The sequence below is a fragment of the Calonectris borealis genome, chromosome W (assembly GCF_964195595.1).
Source record: "Calonectris borealis chromosome W, bCalBor7.hap1.2, whole genome shotgun sequence".
Classification (NCBI taxonomy): domain Eukaryota; kingdom Metazoa; phylum Chordata; class Aves; order Procellariiformes; family Procellariidae; genus Calonectris; species Calonectris borealis.
Genome location: NC_134351.1, coordinates 39402257 through 39420926, shown reverse-complemented (window position 1 = coordinate 39420926; position 18670 = coordinate 39402257). Strand labels below are relative to the sequence as shown.

General features: G+C 37.7%; 1 protein-coding gene across 6 annotated transcripts in view; it reads left to right on the top strand.

Annotated features, from left to right (window-relative positions):
- Window positions 1–17724, top strand: part of LOC142074849 (ceramide transfer protein-like) — a 139862-nt gene extending 122138 nt beyond the window's left edge. The window contains exons 8-18 of one of the 6 annotated variants that reach the window (XM_075135751.1): window positions 3578–3670; window positions 5126–5212; window positions 6200–6292; window positions 6905–6979; window positions 11461–11556; window positions 12151–12283; window positions 12394–12464; window positions 13821–13949; window positions 14726–14855; window positions 16166–16353; window positions 17536–17724. In XM_075135751.1, coding sequence (XP_074991852.1) covers window positions 3578–3670; window positions 5126–5212; window positions 6200–6292; window positions 6905–6979; window positions 11461–11556; window positions 12151–12283; window positions 12394–12464; window positions 13821–13949; window positions 14726–14855; window positions 16166–16344 — 1086 coding nt within the window. In that variant the 3' untranslated portion in view covers window positions 16345–16353; window positions 17536–17724. The remainder of the gene's footprint in view (window positions 1–3577; window positions 3671–5125; window positions 5213–6199; window positions 6293–6904; window positions 6980–11460; window positions 11557–12150; window positions 12284–12393; window positions 12465–13820; window positions 13950–14725; window positions 14856–16165; window positions 16354–17535) is intronic. The other 5 variants (XM_075135750.1, XM_075135753.1, XM_075135754.1 and 2 more) reach the window with 5 other exon arrangements.
- Window positions 17725–18670: the final 946 nt, after the last annotated feature.

Genomic DNA, 18670 nt, shown 5'->3' with positions numbered 1-18670 from the left:
GCACTCCACCGCCAAAGGGATTGAGAAGAACGCATTAGCGATATCAATTGTGGCATACCACTTGGCTGCCTTTGACTCCAGTTCGTATTGAAGTTCTAGCATGTCCGACACGGCAGCACTCAGTGGCAGCGTGACTTCGTTCAGGCCACGATTGTCTACTGTTAGTCTCCACTCTCCATTAGACTTTCGCACTGGCCATATGGGACTGTTGAAGGGTGAGCGAGTCTTGCTGATCACTCCTTGGCTCTCCAGTTGACGAATCAGCTCATGGATGGGAATCAGAGAGTCTCGGTTGGTGCGATATTGCCGCCGGTGCACTGTTGTGGTAGCGATTGGTACCTGCTGTTCTTCAACCTTCAGCAACCCCACAACAGAAGGGTCCTCCGAGAGACCGGGCAAGGTGGACAGCTGTTTAATTTCCTCCGTCTCCAGGGCAGCTATTCCAAAAGCCCACCGGTACCCTTTTGGGTCCTTGAAATACCCTCTCCTGAGGTAGTCTATGCCAAGGATGCACGGAGCCTCTGGGCCAGTCACAATGGGGTGCTTCTGCCACTCATTCCCGGTTAGGCTCACTTCAGCCTCCGATACAGTTAACTCTTGGGATCCCCCTGTCACTCCAGAAATACAGATGGGTTCTGCCCTTTTATAGCTTGATGGCATCAGGGTACACTGTGTCCCGGTGTCTACGAGAGCCTTATACTCCTGTGGCTCTGATGTGCCAGGCCATAGAATCCACACAGTCCAGTAAACCCGGTTGTCCCTTTCCTCCACCTGGCTGGAGGCAGGGCCCCTCTAGTTCTGGTCATAGTATCCATCTCTCACTTCTTGCAAACGTGAGTCATGAATTTCTTCATCGCAATTACAATCCAAAGTAAGATCAGCCCTTCTACTCTGTCTGGGGAACTGTTCACTGGAAACTGGACCGTCATGAGACAGGTTTTTCCTGAAAACTGGAGCAGCATTTTTCCTGGGAGAACCCCCTTGTGTGATTGTTTTTCCTTGCAACTGACGTACACGTGCCTCTAGGGTCAAGGTAGGTTTTCCATCCCACTGCCTCATGTCCTCTCCATGGTCAGGCAGGTAAAACCACAGGGTGCCCCGAGATGTGTACTTTCTATATCCTCTCTCTTGAGCAGAAGAACGCTGACTCCTAATGGCTGAGATACTGGTCCGTACAGGTGGAGAATGGGACATATCCTCTTTGAGTTGCTGGACCTTCTGGGACAGTTTCTCCACAGCCGAGACAAGGGAGGAGGAGACAGTTTCTTCAAAATCCCGAAGTCTGCTAACTAAGACATCCACCGTTGGTGCTTCTTGCTCTGCCCAGGACAGTACTGCCAACGAACTGGCATACGATGCTGGTGCGCTCCGTACCAACTTCCGCCACATGGGTCGCGTGCACTGGACTTCATCTGGATCTTTGGGCGTTTGGTTGTTGTCCAGGTCACTATAAACCACCTCCAGCACACCTAATTCTCTCAGGTACTGGATACCTCTCTCCATAGTGGTCCACTTGCCTGGGCGATATATAACATCTTCCTTGAAGGGATACCTTTCCTTCACGCCTGACAGCAGTCGCCCCCAGAGGCTGAGGGCCTGTGTCCCTTTTCCAATTGCTTTGTCAATACCCGCTTCCCTAGTAAGGGATCCCAGCTGTTTGGCTTCCTTACCCTCTAATTCCAGGCTACTGGCCCCATTATCCCAGCATCGGAGCAGCCAGGTAACAATATGCTCGCCTGGACGACGGCCGAAATCTTTCCGCATATCTCGCAACTCATTCAGGGTTAGGGATTGGGTGGTTTCCGTCTCGTTTATGAGTTCTTCCTCTTCCTCCTCCCCTCCTCGTGATGGCCCTGGTTTTCCATCATCCTTTTGTAAACGACCTGACTTTCGCTTCCAAGTTTTCTTCTTCTGTACAGGGGCGACGGATACCAGCGACGGTTGGTTCTCTGGTTCAGCTGCAGTACCCGTCGCGAGGGTTTGGGTAGCTGCAGTGCCTGTTGCAGGGGTTGGAGTAATTGTAGTGACTGTTGCCGGGGTTTGAGTGGCTGCAGTGCTTGTCGCACTGGTTGGAGTAACTGTAGTGACTGTTGCCAGAGTTTGAGTAGCCACAGTGCCTGTTGCGGGGGTTGGAGTAACTGTAGTGACTGTTGCTGGGGTCCGAGTAGCCATAGTGGTTGTCGTGGGGTTTGAAGTAGCCACAGTGCCTGTCGCAGGGGTTTGAGTAGCCACCGTGTCTGTTGCCGGGGTTGATCTCTGGACAGTATTCCTGAATAGTTGTTTAACCCTAAACAAGACCTGAACCACATTCAGGAGATATAGCAATATGAACATGCTTGTTTGAACATCCCAAGGATATTCAAAATTCTCAGGGAATATTGTGGATGTCTTCATGAAGAGGATAGAAGAAAAAGGAGTTTCTGACGATATGGAAGGGAAGATGAACAAGTGGGAGAAAGTGTCCCATCCTGTCTGCGCCCTAAATTCATCCTCTGAGGTGAAGAATTAAAAAGTGTAATTATTAATAGTTTCCAAAAGATAGCTCCCGAAGAACAGGAATGATGGCAGTGCTGAGTACAGGCTCGTGACCAATAATTTTATCATAACATAAACCAGCGTCACACAGTATAGCAAAGCAATGACCTTAATCCATTTCCCAGAGATGACCAACCCCACATACAAACTGATAATCAGCAGTATAGACAGCCAGTAAGGTGCTATATACCACAACTCCAAAAACAGATCCAAAAACTCTGAGAGCAAATAAATCAACATTGTGACCAGCGACTACTAAACTGATATAATGAATGGTTATAACAAATTTGTTTTAACCCGTTCAGGTCAGATGTGTCGTTTTCTCAACCCTTTGAGCTCCACGTTGGGCGCCAAAAAGGACTGTCGTGGTTTAACCTGTCAGGCAGCCAAATACCATGCAGCTGCTCACTCACTCCCCCCACCCCCCGCAGTGGGATAGGGCGAGAATCGGAAGGGTAAGAGTGAGAGAAACTCGTGGGTTGAGATAAAGACAGTTTAGTAGAACAGAAAAAGGGAAAATAATAATGATAATGATAGAATATACAAAATGAGTGATGCACAATGCAATTGCTCACCACCCGCGCTGACCGATAACCAAGTAGCGATCGGTACTTCCTGGATCACGCCTACCATTCATATACTGAGCATGATGTCACATGGTATGGAATACCCCATTAGCCAGCTGGGCTGGCTGTCCTGATTATGTTCCCTCCCATCTTGTGTACCTAGCTCAGTCAGTAGGCATGGGAGCTGTCCTTGGACTAGGAGGGCACTTAGCAACAACTGAAAACATCAGTGTGTTATCAACATTCTTCTCATACTAAATCCAAAACACAGCACTAGGAAGAAATTTAACCCTATCCCAGCCGAAACCAGTACAATGGGCACATATAATGCATGCATGCAAATAAAATCAGAAAGTTAGCAGCTTTGCAATTGTTACTTGGGAAAAAACCCTATACTGGTTATTCTATTTATTGGTATGCTTACTATTATCAGCCAATTCATTCTTGCTGCATCAAATGATCATGTAATTTTACAGGAGATAGAGAAAAGGAGAAGAATTGAAGAAGCATACAAAAATGCTGTGACAGAACTGAAGAAAAAGTCCCACTTTGGAGGGCCAGACTACGAGGTACAAATTCTGCTTTTGAAATTTTTAAAAATGCTAAGGCTTTTAAAGATTGGTTTGTTTCTCAAAGGAGTGTGTGTGTGTGTGTAAATCAAGGTCTTTGGCTGTGCAAGCGTGTTCATGCCACTTTTCTTTTTCTGCCTTGGAAACTGAAACTGAGTGAAGAATCTAAATCCTTAATTTTTTGAGAACAAAAGTCTGTCTTCGCCTCAGGTTTCCTTATTCTGCTTTTGTCTAAAACATTTTGCTTACAGATATTTCTGCTGACTTTTTTGTTATTTTTCTTGTACATTTGATACTGCTCATATGCAAGTTTTGTACTCTTACTTTTTAATGAGTCAGGTATATAGATATGTAATGCAAATATGAAAACCCTGACTGCAGAGGCAGTCCTAGAATCTGAAGTTTAACTTGAATTGATTTTTAACTTGTCACTGCCACTTGAAATGTCTTGATAAATTCAATGATTTTAGGTTCTGCTTCAGCTGTTAAATTGCATGTTTTAGCAGCTTCCTCCTCAGTTTGGTTATTTAGTCAAATTCTAAGGCTCTTAAACTACCTTCTGAAGAATAATGTAAGCTAATGCCCCTATAATGCAGTTTGCATAATTTTTAAGAACTTGACCCTTTCATTTACGTTAATCAAGCTGGTTTCTACTTACAAATCATAGCCTGAGAAATAGTACTAATATGTTGGGATATTTAAAAGATACTTGAGCTTAGGTTCTCCGTTGTTACTGAGGCACTGTAAAAGAAAAAGATGGATAGGAAGTTGGACTTTGTCTACCTGGTTATGAACCCAGCTGCTTCTCCCAGATATCCCTGTTGTAAAGTAGGTGTTTGAAATTTGCTGGACCAGTTTGTTTTACAATACAGTAAAAGCAGTAAACCTAGTTTTCTTAAATTACCATTTTACTTAGTGGACACAAGTTTTTAATAGTTGACTCAACTCTACCTGCTGTTTATTGTTAAACTGTTCTTTCCAAGAATTTTCAATAGTGATCCCCAGGATTTTGTCTTGTCTTGTTGTGCTTTGAGCACATATCTGAAATCCACCCTAAGGCACTGGAATACTTGGAAGGAGTCTAACTACACAATTATGTTAATATGTTTACTTTACTGACACACCGTAAACATTTTTAAGAGAAGATATATGTTAATTAAAACCTAAATCTGATGTCAAAGCATATTGACACTGTTACTCAGTCTTCAGTTTCCTGTTTTTTTGCTTGTTTATAGAACTACCCCTAAATTGTAGTTAAAGGAAATAGCTTACTTTAATAAGTTGTGTTTTCAGATGAATTGTAATCTAAGAATATTGGTGAAAATATTTGAGGTCTATAGAAGAAATTTCCTTCTGTCAGTTATATGCATAATATATAAATATCTATTTCTAATATTAAACTTAAGTGGACCTCTCATGTCTCCAAAATTTTGAACTAGTTTTGTTATGCTCTAGGAGGGTCCTAATAGTCTGATTAATGAAGAAGAATTCTTTGATGCTGTTGAAGCTGCTCTCGATAGACAGGATAAAATGGAAGAACAGGTATTGATACTTGAAAAATATGTTAATTATGGACACTTCATGGAAGACTTCTGTGACTTACTCAGTCCTGGGGTGCATCTCCTGAAACTCTAAATATTTTATACTGACACTTATAAGTGGAATTCACTACTTAATATTTGTACAGTTAAATATCATTGCTTAACACTAGTTTTTGAGAAAGTGACTTCACAGCTTGCATAGAAAAGGATAGTATAAGTGTTAAGCTAGTTGAATGTCTCTGGTTTCTAATTCCTAAATAAGTGTATTAATCCCGTATAAAACTTATCTTTATATGTAACTGATGCCCTGTGCAAATAAGAATATCAAATACTGCAGCTATTTTTCAAAACCTAATTATTGCTCTGAAGTTTCTTTTGACTGTAGCAGTATGTGAAATAGGAAAGACATAGTTCTGTTGGTGTTTGTTTTTATTAAAAAGTTGTGTAGGCTCTGCTATTTCTCTAACTTGTTTCTTGAATACACTTCAGTGACAAGGATCAAAAAGGGATAAGATGCATGTGATGAAATATATAGAATATGAGAATATATAGTAGTGTATAAAATGAGAGGGGATAACAAAGTGGTGCCTCCTTTGTCTTAAAAGTGTTTAGGCTTATGAATATAGTGAATACAACGACTTGGTTAAGAATTATAAGACTTTCTAGTGGACATATAGTACCCAACAGAGTTTATCTATGTTGAGGTCTCTTAGCGGAGAGTAAAAGTTTTGAGTGACTGTTGTACTACTACATGGATGCAACATCCTTAATGCTTCCAATCTATTTTGCTTAACCTGGAAATACACCTTGAAGTATAGATGAATGGGTAATTCGGTCTCCAGGCCCATTCACTTCCTGAGAACTCCAGCAGGATGTCATGGACAGCATTAGTTGTTGTAGCCACTATATAGATTGAGGATGCCTCACTCTGTTTCATAGTCTACCCAGTAGCAGCTGACTACCAATAATTAAACCTATTTTGTTGCAGTCCCAAAGTGAAAAGGTCAGATTACACTGGCCAGCATCCTTACCTTCTGGAGATGCATATTCTGCTGTGGGGACTCATAGATTTGTCCAAAAGGTAAGATAGTTCTCATGATCTCCTCTGAATAATGGGGTGACTTATATTTCTATATAATATTTTATATGGATAGGTAAGATTGATTTTTTTTTTTAATTTTATTATTATTTAGGTGTTTCTAGTATAACTTTCAATGGTTTACTCATTTTCAGTTGAAGTAGCTGGAATTGGAGAAAGACTGTTTTCTGTCTTGGCTCAGAAAAATACTGATTTCAGTATCTATTTAGAATACTCTTGACTTGTATCAAGCTTGTCAGTTAGAGATGATATTAAAGGGAAAAAAATTCCAATTTGCTAACCTCAGTGTTTTTAAGATACCTTCACCAAAATTCATTTAATTGATTTAAAAAAAAAAAATTTAAAAATCCAGTCTCTTGCATTAGGATCAGTTGACGTTTTTTAGTGTTACTGGAAACACTATGCTCTTCTTAGGGCTACACTGGGAGCATAATACATAATAGGTGCATGAAATTGACGTTCACTGCTGTGCTTGCTGCTTATGGTGCTTTTGTTTTCCTTTTCTTCATTATCTTGTGCTTGCAAGTTGGTAATGAATGCTCTGTTGTGTCTTTGTTCTGATTACTTGGTTTTTTCTTTGTCTGTCTCTGGTAGCCCTATAGTCGCTCTTCCTCCATGTCTTCCATTGATCTAGTCAGTGCCTCTGATGTTCACAGATTCAGCACCCAGGTACTGTATTAATGTGTAGAGTGGGGGTTGCATATCTTTGCTGTATTTCATCCTCTTCTCTAGAACCTGGGTTTTTTGTTACATAAATCGCTGCTTGCTTTAAACTAGTATGTTGAGACAAAAAAGGAGTTCTCTATTCCTATACTAAATGGTTGTCTTTTTACATTCTGCTTGCATGCATATCACTTGTGCAGAGGCCCAAATCTTGTGAAACTGTTGGATTGATTTCAGTAGCTTTAATAAAAATGCCTACAACTTGAAAATTTTGCATTTCTGATTATAATAAAAGCAATAAAATAACACCTGTTTTGTGTGGACTGGAGATGGTCTTTGCTTGAAATTGAATAGTTTTTCTTGCTTTTAAATCAAAGGTTTAATTTTGTCTTTAAAATTTGTTTGTCACTTGTAATGACATTAAGATACTAAATGTTAAGGTTCTCTATTATAATTTTTTACCTCTACAACTTGTTTTATTACTGAAAGGTCATAAAGTATGTTGTTAACAAACGAGATTGCAGGTATGAGAATTTTTACTGAAGAGTTCCAATATATTCAATTATCCTTCAGAAAATGTCTGACATCCTGAATATGTGAATGTAGTTGTAGTGACATATTCCAGTAATGTACAAAATTACTCTAGGTGCTTGCTCTGAAGATCATAGATTAGAGTTGAATTAGATAAGTGAGTTCATGTGTTTGGTCTTTATTCTCAAAAAAAATCTGTTCAGACATAGCATTCATGCCATTAGTTTCCTTCTGCTGTGGTCCATATATGATTGTGAATATGGGGCTTCTTTCTGGGATCTGTTGTTTTGGGTTTTGTTTGTTTTTTAAATTATTTACTAACATTGCAAACAGCCTGCTTTTTCAAATAGAAGGAATAGATTTTCTTTTGATTAACAGAGCCTGGAATCATACTACCTGCAGACCTTACCGCCAGCTTTGTGAGCAGAACCCTAACACTTAAGGACTTGCTTATTGGACTGAAATCCCAACACTTGCCTTGACCTATTGCAGTCAGTTAATTTCTGGAATTTGAACTTATTGCAAGGGGAAAAAGTATGCAGGTCATATTGCACAACACTGATAGGCTCATCTACTGGTACTCCAGTAGTCACGTTAGTAATTCAAGTTTGCTTTTGTTTGGGAGGAGGGGGGAAATCAAGTAATAGAAAGCAAGTTTGATTCCAGAGATAGAATTGGTTGTCTATCAGGCTACGGGTACATGGCCAGTTCAATGTAAGGGAAACTCATAGTCACTAAAATATGCAAACCTTCTCATTTTCATCTCTTATGCCTGTGATAACATTTGTGGATCCATATGGTAAACCTGAGTATCAGAACACTAGTGTGGCTGAAAACCTAACCATTTAAAAACAAATCTGAGGTTGACCAGGTCCTTATCACAATAATGCAAATTGATGTTAAAGATCAGGGTCAAATGGACTGGATTATGGGGTCAAAGTGTTGCTCTTTTCAGCAGCTGCAGGGATTATACTACATAGAAGCTACTACCCAGTGTCTTAGGATGTGGTTTCAAGTTAACTGACTCACTGCAGAAAGGATGATCTTGCTAACTTACAAGAAACCTACTCCCCTCTGCCCCCTCCTTCCCCCATATTTTCCCTAGAACAAACTTTTGCCAGATCAGTAAGTCGGTCCACCTGCTCTGAAGCTTCATTGCTAGTGAACAAGCAGGTGAAAGACAACTGAGCATGAAGAGAAAAGCAGCACACCTTTTGGTGACAACCTGCTGTGGACCTTATTAATAGGAAATTGGCCTCTGTCCCCAGGCTGAAGATTTGGCTTTTGGAAAGGCAAGCTAATATCTTGATTCTGAATAAATGGGACTTGTTTCTAGACTTCATTCATACCAAGGCAATTTTGGTATTAGTAAAAGGTCAAGTAGAAACTTGCAGCTTTGTTTTTAAGATTGAGAAGCGTAAACATGTATTCTGACGGGAGCTGGTTCTTCAGTGTGCCTTCAGAAAGGCACTGATTTGTCTCTGCCAGTTGAGTGGGAGGTTGTGGGCTTAAAACACTGCAGATGTTTTGCAGATCACTTTCTCCTCTTTTAAAGGACTATCAGATTTTAAAATAGATTGAGCTGTTCTGAGGGCCTTTTAAGTGAACTACCTACTTAATGTTCAGGCCAAGGCTGCATGGGATAGAGGTTGCAAGTATTTTTGCAGACCATTCCTGTAGTCTGCCAGGAACCCAGAGGTAATAGTGTGGCCTCCCCAGTGGGAAAGAAGCTGTGAATCTTGACTCTGTGCCTAATGTGGTACCTGAAATAGGTGCAGGCTGACAGACAGCGACCAGCAGGTAGATCGCAGTTTGGACAGGTAGTATGCACAAGGCAGTTGTAGGCACTGCAATTACTTGGTCAAGTAGAAGTAATTGCTTGTTAGCGAAAAACAGCATTCACTCTCCTCTGAAAGCTGCAATGATGATACCTTTCCTTCCCCAAACCTAAGGGGAAACTGTCTGAAAGATGTTGTATTAGCAGGAATGAAACTTTATCGGGAGAGAGAGGGAGAGAACCAAACTAAAAATGCCTTTCAAGTTTTCAGAGGAAGTCAGGGGGCTAAATGCTGAACAATTCCAAAGGCCTTAAACTGTTTAGATTGCACTCCTTTGGATGCCTCATTCTCTTCTTTCTTTGCTATTCCCCTCCTCCCTCTGCATTTAGCATAAAGCAAAAAGAAGCAAAATACAAAACAAACATATAAAAGCCAGCTTTGTCCTTAATAGATTAGGAGCTAGGGGAGAAGAGAGATAGGGACCTGAAGGTGTTGCAGGTAAAGGTTGGGAGCCTGGCGAGGATTCCTTTCTGAAAGAAGTGTGACCTAGAGCTAGTAAATTGAATATTTAAATAGCCCACATTCTTACCTGGCTTGGATTGTGCTGTCATTGTGTCACTGGAAAAAATTATTAGGAGAATATTTTGTAGGAAACCTGTTAGTAAGTTGCAGGAAAAGATGACCTGTCTAAAAGCAGAAACACAAATCTTGTGGGTGTTTATAGTTCATTATAACTAAAAAAAAAAATCAAAGAAAACCCCCAAAACTGGACTGATAACTTGTGTTTCTGTAGAGAAGTCTATAATTAAAATAAGATAAAGTAGAATTTCTATTGAAAGGATTTTATTTTTATGTTGTACTTTGAGGATTTTGACTTGATTCAATTACTTTTTTTCTTCCTGATCTTAAGTGTATTGCCCAAAGAGTACGTTGTACAAACAAAATTACTGCTTTAAATTAAAAGTAAATAACATCTTTCAATTCTATATCATATCAGAAAAAGGTCATTAAGTATTCTTTAATTTTGCTTTATACTTGTACTACTTGCTCAGTTATGTTTTGTAGGTTATGAAGCCTAGTATGCATATAAAATATTTTTGTAAGTTGTACAAAAACCACTTATAGGTTCAGGCTATTAATCTTGTGATTGTACACTACTTAGACTAATCTGTATGTTGGTCAATTGACTAACCTTTGCTTGCAGTGCTTTTCCTTTTTAAAAAAAGTATTTCTAGTAATTCAGGAAAATAGTGTCAATTACATGGACTTATTTGCTGTGATGAGTTTTAGTAGTCGCCTACCTTTTAGGTGGAAAAAGTTATTAAATTGTTTCCAGCACTTGTAAACATTACACAGCAATGGATACTTTATATTTTTGTCTCTATTTTTATTTGGGGGAGAGTGGGATTTGGAAATAGGGAGGATGGACACAAAAGAAACATAGAATAAGACTGTAGATTTAAAATAAAAATCCATTTCCTGTCCCACCACCCATTTTCATGCATATTATTTGGAACAAAAAAAAAAGAGGTATTCACATAGGTGATAAAAATGTATCAAATATTTGGCCTTTAAGAAAAGCACGCAACTGTCTAGCTAAGTAATTTTTAAATGAGTATTTTATAATAGTGGAGTCTCTGCATCATCATAATTTTTTGGAATGTAAGCATTTCTGTTCTGTTTTTCTAGCTGGCAACTGTGCAAAGATGCCAATGAAACAGAATAGGCATGCTTTGCTCATGACTGTTTCCTTCACTGCTGTTTCAATATGACTTTTGATATGCATTCACTTTTTTAGAGCTTGTCTGCCTCCCCCCCCTTTGTTCAGCTTTTTAAATTCTCTTCAGTGAATATTGGCTTTCAAGTCTTACAATGCATTGTAATTCTATTTGGAGATACCTGAAGTAATTTCCTACATGCTGAAAAAAAACTGTCTTAGGTAGAAATAGTGAGTTTTGACAGTTTAGAGGTGCAAAGGAAGGATAGGGAAGTACCCATAAAGAATGAAGTTGGAAGTTGAATCAAGATTGTTCTTAACCTGTGATAGAAGGCTCTGTTGTCCAAGTTCAGCTCCTGCACAGGATTTGAAGTATTGACTTGTGGCTTCCAATACTGTACAGTCCCCTGCCCAAGAAGATGGAAGGAATGATTTTAAAATGTGTATTTTTTCCTTTAAAGGTGGAAGAGATGGTACAAAACCATATGACATATTCCTTGCAAGATGTAGGAGGAGATGCCAATTGGCAGCTAGTGGTAGAAGAAGGAGAAATGAAGGTAAGCATTTGTCTTTTTGCTTAATTGATATAAGATGTTATGCTTTGAAGACAGATATTTTTATTCTCCTTTGAATACTATCACTCAGCAAGTTATGCTGTTAAAACTTCTCTCTGAGAATAGCATTGTTTAAGTTAGGACAGGAGTCCACAAGAGCTGCAGCTTCTAATATATTTATTCATGCAAAATCTTATGCAACTCTTGCAATAGCTTTGTCTTTGCAGATTCCTTTCTCATTTTCTCCTACTTAAAACTTGGTATCAAAATGGTGTGTAAATTCAATGTATGAGAATGTTATATGGTAGCAAGTTACTGTTGGCTACTCCACTGTGCTTGTATGCATTCTTGTGCATAGTGATAAATAAGGTAGCTTAATCATTTTTGGAGTAGAGATTCTCAAAATACTGGTATTTTAATGTGAAGTGCCATGTAAGAACGTCTGCATTGGTAGTTACCAGAGAACACTGGCATGGCAAATTATTCATATGTTAGTCTTCTAGGTAAGTTTTTATCAAAGCTGATGAAACTTTAAACAATTAAAACATGAACAGTTTTGACAGTTTCTGTTCTGCATTTCTTTGTATTTGGCCATAGGTGTACAGAAGAGAGGTGGAAGAGAATGGAATAGTTTTAGATCCTTTGAAAGCAACGCATGCCGTTAAAGGGGTAACAGGGCATGAAGTTTGCCACTACTTCTGGAATGTCGATGTTCGTAATGACTGGGAAAGTAAGGAATCAGTTCTTAAGCTTTGCATGTTTATCAGCAAGCATATTGTTTATAACATTGACCTAGTATCTGTGCTTGTTTACTGATTGATTTTTTCCCCCCTCTTTTAGCAACAATTGAAAATTTCCATGTTGTGGAAAATTTAGCTGATAATGCAATCATCATTTACCAGATGCATAAGGTAATAACACTTCACCTGTATACACACCTTAGTGAGACAGTCTGGGGCATATGTGTTCTAATCTATTCTGAAATACTTTAACGTCTTAACAACTTAAAATACTGTTCAAAACAACAGTTCAGAACAAGTTCTCTATTAAACTGCAACTTTGTTAATTTTTCAAACTTGGCTTGATAGCATAATTGGTTGTGTATGTGTCTGACAGAGCTTGTAATAACAAATGAGGACTGTTTTTAATCTCTAAGTATACCACTGCCAGCAAGGCAAGGGTCATCTAAAGCAAACTGAAGCAATAAATTGACACTGACTACAAGGAAGAAACCCATACCACTGTATCATATGTTTTGTTGCAATAATGCAAGCTATTGTTGACCACGATTAGTTGACATATGCATTTGCATTATGAGGTGGTATAATTGCTGGTACAACATTTGTTCTTTTAACTTCATTATGGTTTTTCACCCCAACCAGTTCTGATGTAGCTTTATTAAAATGTTCATTTGACTTATAACCCAATAACTGTAACCTAACAGGTTCAAAAAAATTGGGAATGAAGTGTACAAATTCATCTTTAATCTTGCATGATTACAAGTATTAGTATACTCAAATATTAAAAAAAATCTTTTTTTTTTTTTTACAATTTTACTAGTAATGTGGTTACCTTAAAACTGCCGTAACAGCAGACTCCGATTTTTGAATAAGGCAGTTGTGTGAACTGTATAGTGTTGTGGTAAAAGCTAGACTTTTTTCCCCTATTGAGTGTCAGGAAAATGGCTTCTGTATAGTTTTACTTTATTTTATCAGACACTTTGCTTCTGAAACTTTCTCTTAGATAATACCAGTTTACCATATCTGTCTCACTAAAGTAGTAGCTTCTTGAAATAGTTGTTATAAATATTTCTTGCTCTCTTTTTCTCTCTCTCTCTCCATATTTATGGAGACATAAATAACTGTATATGCATCTATTTATACTTAACCACTAGTTCAGTTTGTAGCTTACAAGTATTAACCAAAATGTAAACCTGAGGTTGAGAGAACAGGAGGGGAAGTGCCTCTTCCTGGTTGTCTACTGAAAAAGTCATTGCAGCTTGGCTCCCTGCCTTTCAAAGGCCTTAAACTTTTGCCTTAATTTTTTTTAAAATGAAGTGTAGCCATATAACCTGATACACATCTGTATAACACCTATGTTCTGTTTCAGTTTTGAAAATTGCATGAAATTACTAACTTGAAGAAACTTTTTTACTTAAATAATATGACTGACCTGTTTTGCCTTGTTTGGTTTTTTCCTTTATCTAAGGATAGCAAGTACTTAATTTGCAAAACTGGAAAAGCTTATATTCAGGTGTTTCTCTGCAGAGGGTGTGGCCGGCTTCTCAAAGGGATGTGCTGTATTTGTCTGCCATCAGAAAGATACCAGCATTCAGTGAAAATGATCCTGAAACATGGATTGTGTGCAATTTCTCTGTGGAACATGACAGTGCTCCTGTAAGTGTTATTTTCATTCTATCAAGTTCTGCTTTTAAGATACCATTTTTCTATTATGTGGTGATGGTCTTGCAATACTGGGGGGGGGGGTATGCAAAAATACAGTTTGTTTAAACCAGATGATACAATGACCTGATGAAGGCATTCTGAGCCAAAAGCTTTCTTACCTTATCGCAACAGTTGGCAGATCTAAGGTGTTGCAGAAAAATGGAAGCAAAATTTCTGGAGATGTGAAAACATTTTAAAGAATTGAGGTTACTTCGTATGGAATCAAATCAATAACTCTTCAGTATTGTCAGACATGGGAATAGGCTTGTATAACTGTAGATATGGAATCTGTTAAACCTCCAGCTTACACAGTTCTGCCTTGGTTCTGTCAGATAGTAGCAATGATTGTTTTCTTTGGAGTATTTCTGTGCTGATTGCTATGCCATTGCCTGCTTACAAGGGAAAAGTTACTAACTGATATTTGTAAATGCTGATGCGTTATTCTTCAGATGTTTCCTTACTTGTCACAATAATTGAAATAATTCACTGTATTAAGCAAACAGAAACCTGCGATTCAGGCATTTCAGTTTAACCCTTTCCCTATTCACCATGTACCTTTCATTTCATTCACATTCATGTTACATCCATGTAGTGCTAGAATGCAAACTCCCCGAAACACAACTTTTGGAGTGTCTTAGACTTTATACTAAATTAAAATGTTAGCAGTCAAGTATGCTGAAATAAACTTAGTTTGAAGCTTACAAATGTTTCTTTTTTTTTTCTGGCAGCTGAACAACCGCTGTGTCCGTGCCAAAATAAATATTGCTATGATTTGTCAGACGTTAGTAAGCCCACCAGAGGGGAACAAGGAAATAAGCAGGGACAATATCCTATGCAAGATTACATATGTAGCTAATGGTAAGTCTAAAATTTTTCAGTATGACATTCATGATATATGCTAATTCTGGGGAGCTGAATACTGGCAAAAAAAGGTTGATGCAGTTTTCTGTTAAATTTATATATAGGATCACACTTGTGGTCTTCATGGTCAAAAAGACTTGAATTTATGTGCTACATCAATCAGTGAATGGGATCTTTCATTGTGTGGCATTCTGGGAGGAATAAATGAAAGTAATGTGTAGCTCAGTCCTAAGTACAGAACCTTGGAGTGGAGAGGGGTGGGCAGAAGAAACGTCTGCAACTGGGATGACTTGGCATAAGCTATTAGTTTCAGTAATAGTCTGGTTTTTTATTCATGTATTGCTGTCAATTTTTTCCCCAGTTCATCTTGTTAGGCTGAAAAGCTGATGATAGTAAAGATACAGTTCTTACCCTCAGTATTAAGAAGGGACAAATAAATTTTGTATGAGGATGTTTGCAAGCTGTATAATCTAGTCTACATATTTTTAAATTTTTTTAACTGATAGAATCTTTGGTATTGACTGCAAAGTTAGCAAAGCCAAACTGTATTGTTACTGTACCCAGTATTTAGCAGTGTATTATAGTATTGGAACCACATACCTATTAGCTCCTCTCCTGCAGCTACAAAACACTTTGAGTATCTCACCTGCTTATTATTTTTGACCACCTATTACATGGCTTACTAAAGAATCAAAGTCTGAAAAACGGGTTCAGTAAATCTTTGTCATATAGGAGTGATGCAACTTGTATTAAATCCTGTACAAATAATACTATATGTTGTTAAACTCTGGGGTAAGCTGCTTTGTTTCCTGTTTAGAAGTTTCCCAATTATTTAAAAAATACATTTTCATTGACAAATTCTGAACTGTGATTATATGGGAAGTGGCAGCTTTTTCAGCAAAGTACTTGACCTGTGAATTTAAGCATATTTTAGAATCAGTTCAAATTTTGTTTAAAGTGCTTTAAAAATAATTTTTAAGACATTGGCTATGTAGCAATTCTGCAGGCAAATGCAGCAGTTATTGAAAAGTTAAGACTGACTTCTATTTTCTTTGAAATAAGAAGTAACTTGAGTCTCTTTTTCTGTTGTTTCTTGGAAGTACTTAAAGAATATCATCTTTCATTTGAGCATTCCCCAAAGACAACACATCATGTTTAATGTTTTCTAAATAGAACTGGACTGAATTAGAGTATTAAGAGTAGAAAGTGCTGCAATACAAGCTGTAAGGGCGTAAATTCTGCTGATTATTTTTTCCTGTTACTTCAGAAAGAGTTGCAGGAATACAAACTTAAATTTTCTTTTCTAGCTTTTAGCAGATTTGCTGTATTTCAGTGTCTGGCTTCCTGTCTACTTCTAGTGAACCCAGGAGGATGGGCACCAGCATCAGTGTTACGGGCAGTGGCAAAACGAGAATATCCAAAATTCTTAAAGCGTTTTACATCATACGTGCAAGAGAAAACGGCAGGAAAGCCTATTTTATTCTAGTATTAGCAGGTATACATTCATTTTTTTATTCTTGATTCACTGTTGTAAATATTTAAGGCCAAACAGAAGTATGCAATCTAGAAACGTCTTATAATTAGCATGAATTCAGTGCTTAGTTTTAATATATGTATGCAATATACTTTTTAAAACATTCATGTAATTCGTGTGTATTATTAGCATGAAAAATAAGGGCTGCACAAGTTATCAAGCATTACTTTTTGTAGACTTTTACTAGTTCGTCTTGCAAGTTTTTGCATGCATGTTTAATTTATGTAGAAGTATAAAAGGATGAAGTATTTTTTTCTCAGCTATCACAGGCATTTTACACTTGTTCTGAAAAGAATACATACTGAAGTTTCTCTAGAGCCTCATGAGATTTTGATTTCTTAAATTCTAGTTATAATTACATATCTGATAGAATATTATGAAGGTCAAAGTATTCTTTTATATTGACATAATAGTTTAGATCTAGGATTTTTATTAATGGAACTTTTCTGACAAACCAGTGTCAATTACTGGAGTATTTAAGAGACTGTGACTTAAATTTTTAGTCTTTCTGATGAGCCTAAGAAAGAAAAGGGATTTACAGATGCTTTCTGAAGTTAATAGATGTATTTTAATGGTATAGGTCATTGGGCTAATCTAAAATTATTTTAATGTTTAAATGATGATGTGACATTAGAAAAGAATTTCTCGATCACTTTTGGGGATGTCTGAATCTGTCAGATGTAAGCCTTTGTGCTAAGTAAGACTTTGCTTAATTTTTGTTAGTGTAGACTCTTGCCGTATACTTCATTACGTATAACTGTAGTGTCAAACCACCGAATTCCAGCTACAAAGTAGCATTTGGTAGCTTGACTATTAGAGCATGATCTGAAAATGAGTTTTTATCACTTTTCTATGCATGACATAGGCTAGCTCTATTTTTAGGTTTTATTTATTATGTCAGACTCTAAAAGTCTTAGTAATTTGATCCTTCTGTAACAGGTAGCCCTGTAATGATTCATATTTTTAATTGTATATTGTTAGAGAACTAGTGTAGGTGAACCATTTAAAACATGGCTGTCATGAGCCAACAGTTCAAACGTGATAATAGCAGTGCTGATACTATTTAAGGGGTTTAACAAGTTCTTGTTTTCCTATTAGTGTTCAAAATTTTCAGTACTGTATTTTGTCTTTGCTTACCTGCAGTGATCAGAACAAGACTGGGTGAACATTCCACGTTGAAGTGACCATGCATAGAGCACTCCATGCTGGAACGAAGGATCTACAGTCTTTTTATGGCCGAAGTTCTAGGCTTTGTATACTGAAGTAAAGAAGTGTTGCGACACCATGAGGCTGAATATTTAACACTAGCTCTCTCCTAAATTTTCTTGCGGAATCAGTGTGTAATTATAGATAGATGTATTGATAACATGTATATGGCTATTTTATTTGCTTGCTTTAGAAGAGGAAGAACGTGTACAACTTTGAATCACCAACATAGGTTACTGCTTTAATTTTAAGCAACTTGCAGAATTTCACTGTCAACATTCCTAAGATACTCGTGCAGTTTTTTGTGCATGTCTAAAAAGCACAAAAGACAAATGCATATATAGCATACTGTATGTGCTTTATATGCACAAAAATCTATGTGGTATTTTCGGGGGGAGGGAGGGAGTTCAGTGAAGCCTAGGTGACTTATTGGCAGGTTTTGTTTTGCTTTGTATAATCATAGTTCATTGCTGCTTGTTTCTATAATGAATCATCTTACATAAAATGTCAGTCAATAATTGAGGGCTGTCAATATCCTTATGACTTTGCCTTTTCTATTGTCTTACTCTTATGAAGATCTTTGGCTCTGAAGGAGTAAGAGTGTGAAAAGCTTTATTTTTTTCCAGATATCTTTATATTTCTATTGTATTTTTTAGTTATGTAATATGTGCTACAGAATTTTTGTTATTAAACATGATCCAGAAATTTCTAGGAAGATTGTGTATGAGAGGGCAAGAGACTGCCTGAAAGCTAGAAGTCATCTGTCCATGGTATATGTGGACTGCTTTCTTGCATGATATCTGGGGCTTTCCCAAAGCTGTGAGAAGGTACACTATAATATTTATTGAAGTAATTTGGACTACATAGGACAACATTCCCAGCCTTGAATGAGGATGAGTACATTATTTTCAGATCCTGCACGTGTTTTCCTCATCTTAATAAAGCCATGCTATGAGGTTCGTGTAGAAAATGAGTTGCGCTGATACTTGCCTCTTGATCAAAAACCCATCAGAGCTATAAGGATGTGTAGTTCTTATTGGAAAGTTCCCTCTAGTTGCTGTGAGAATTTAAA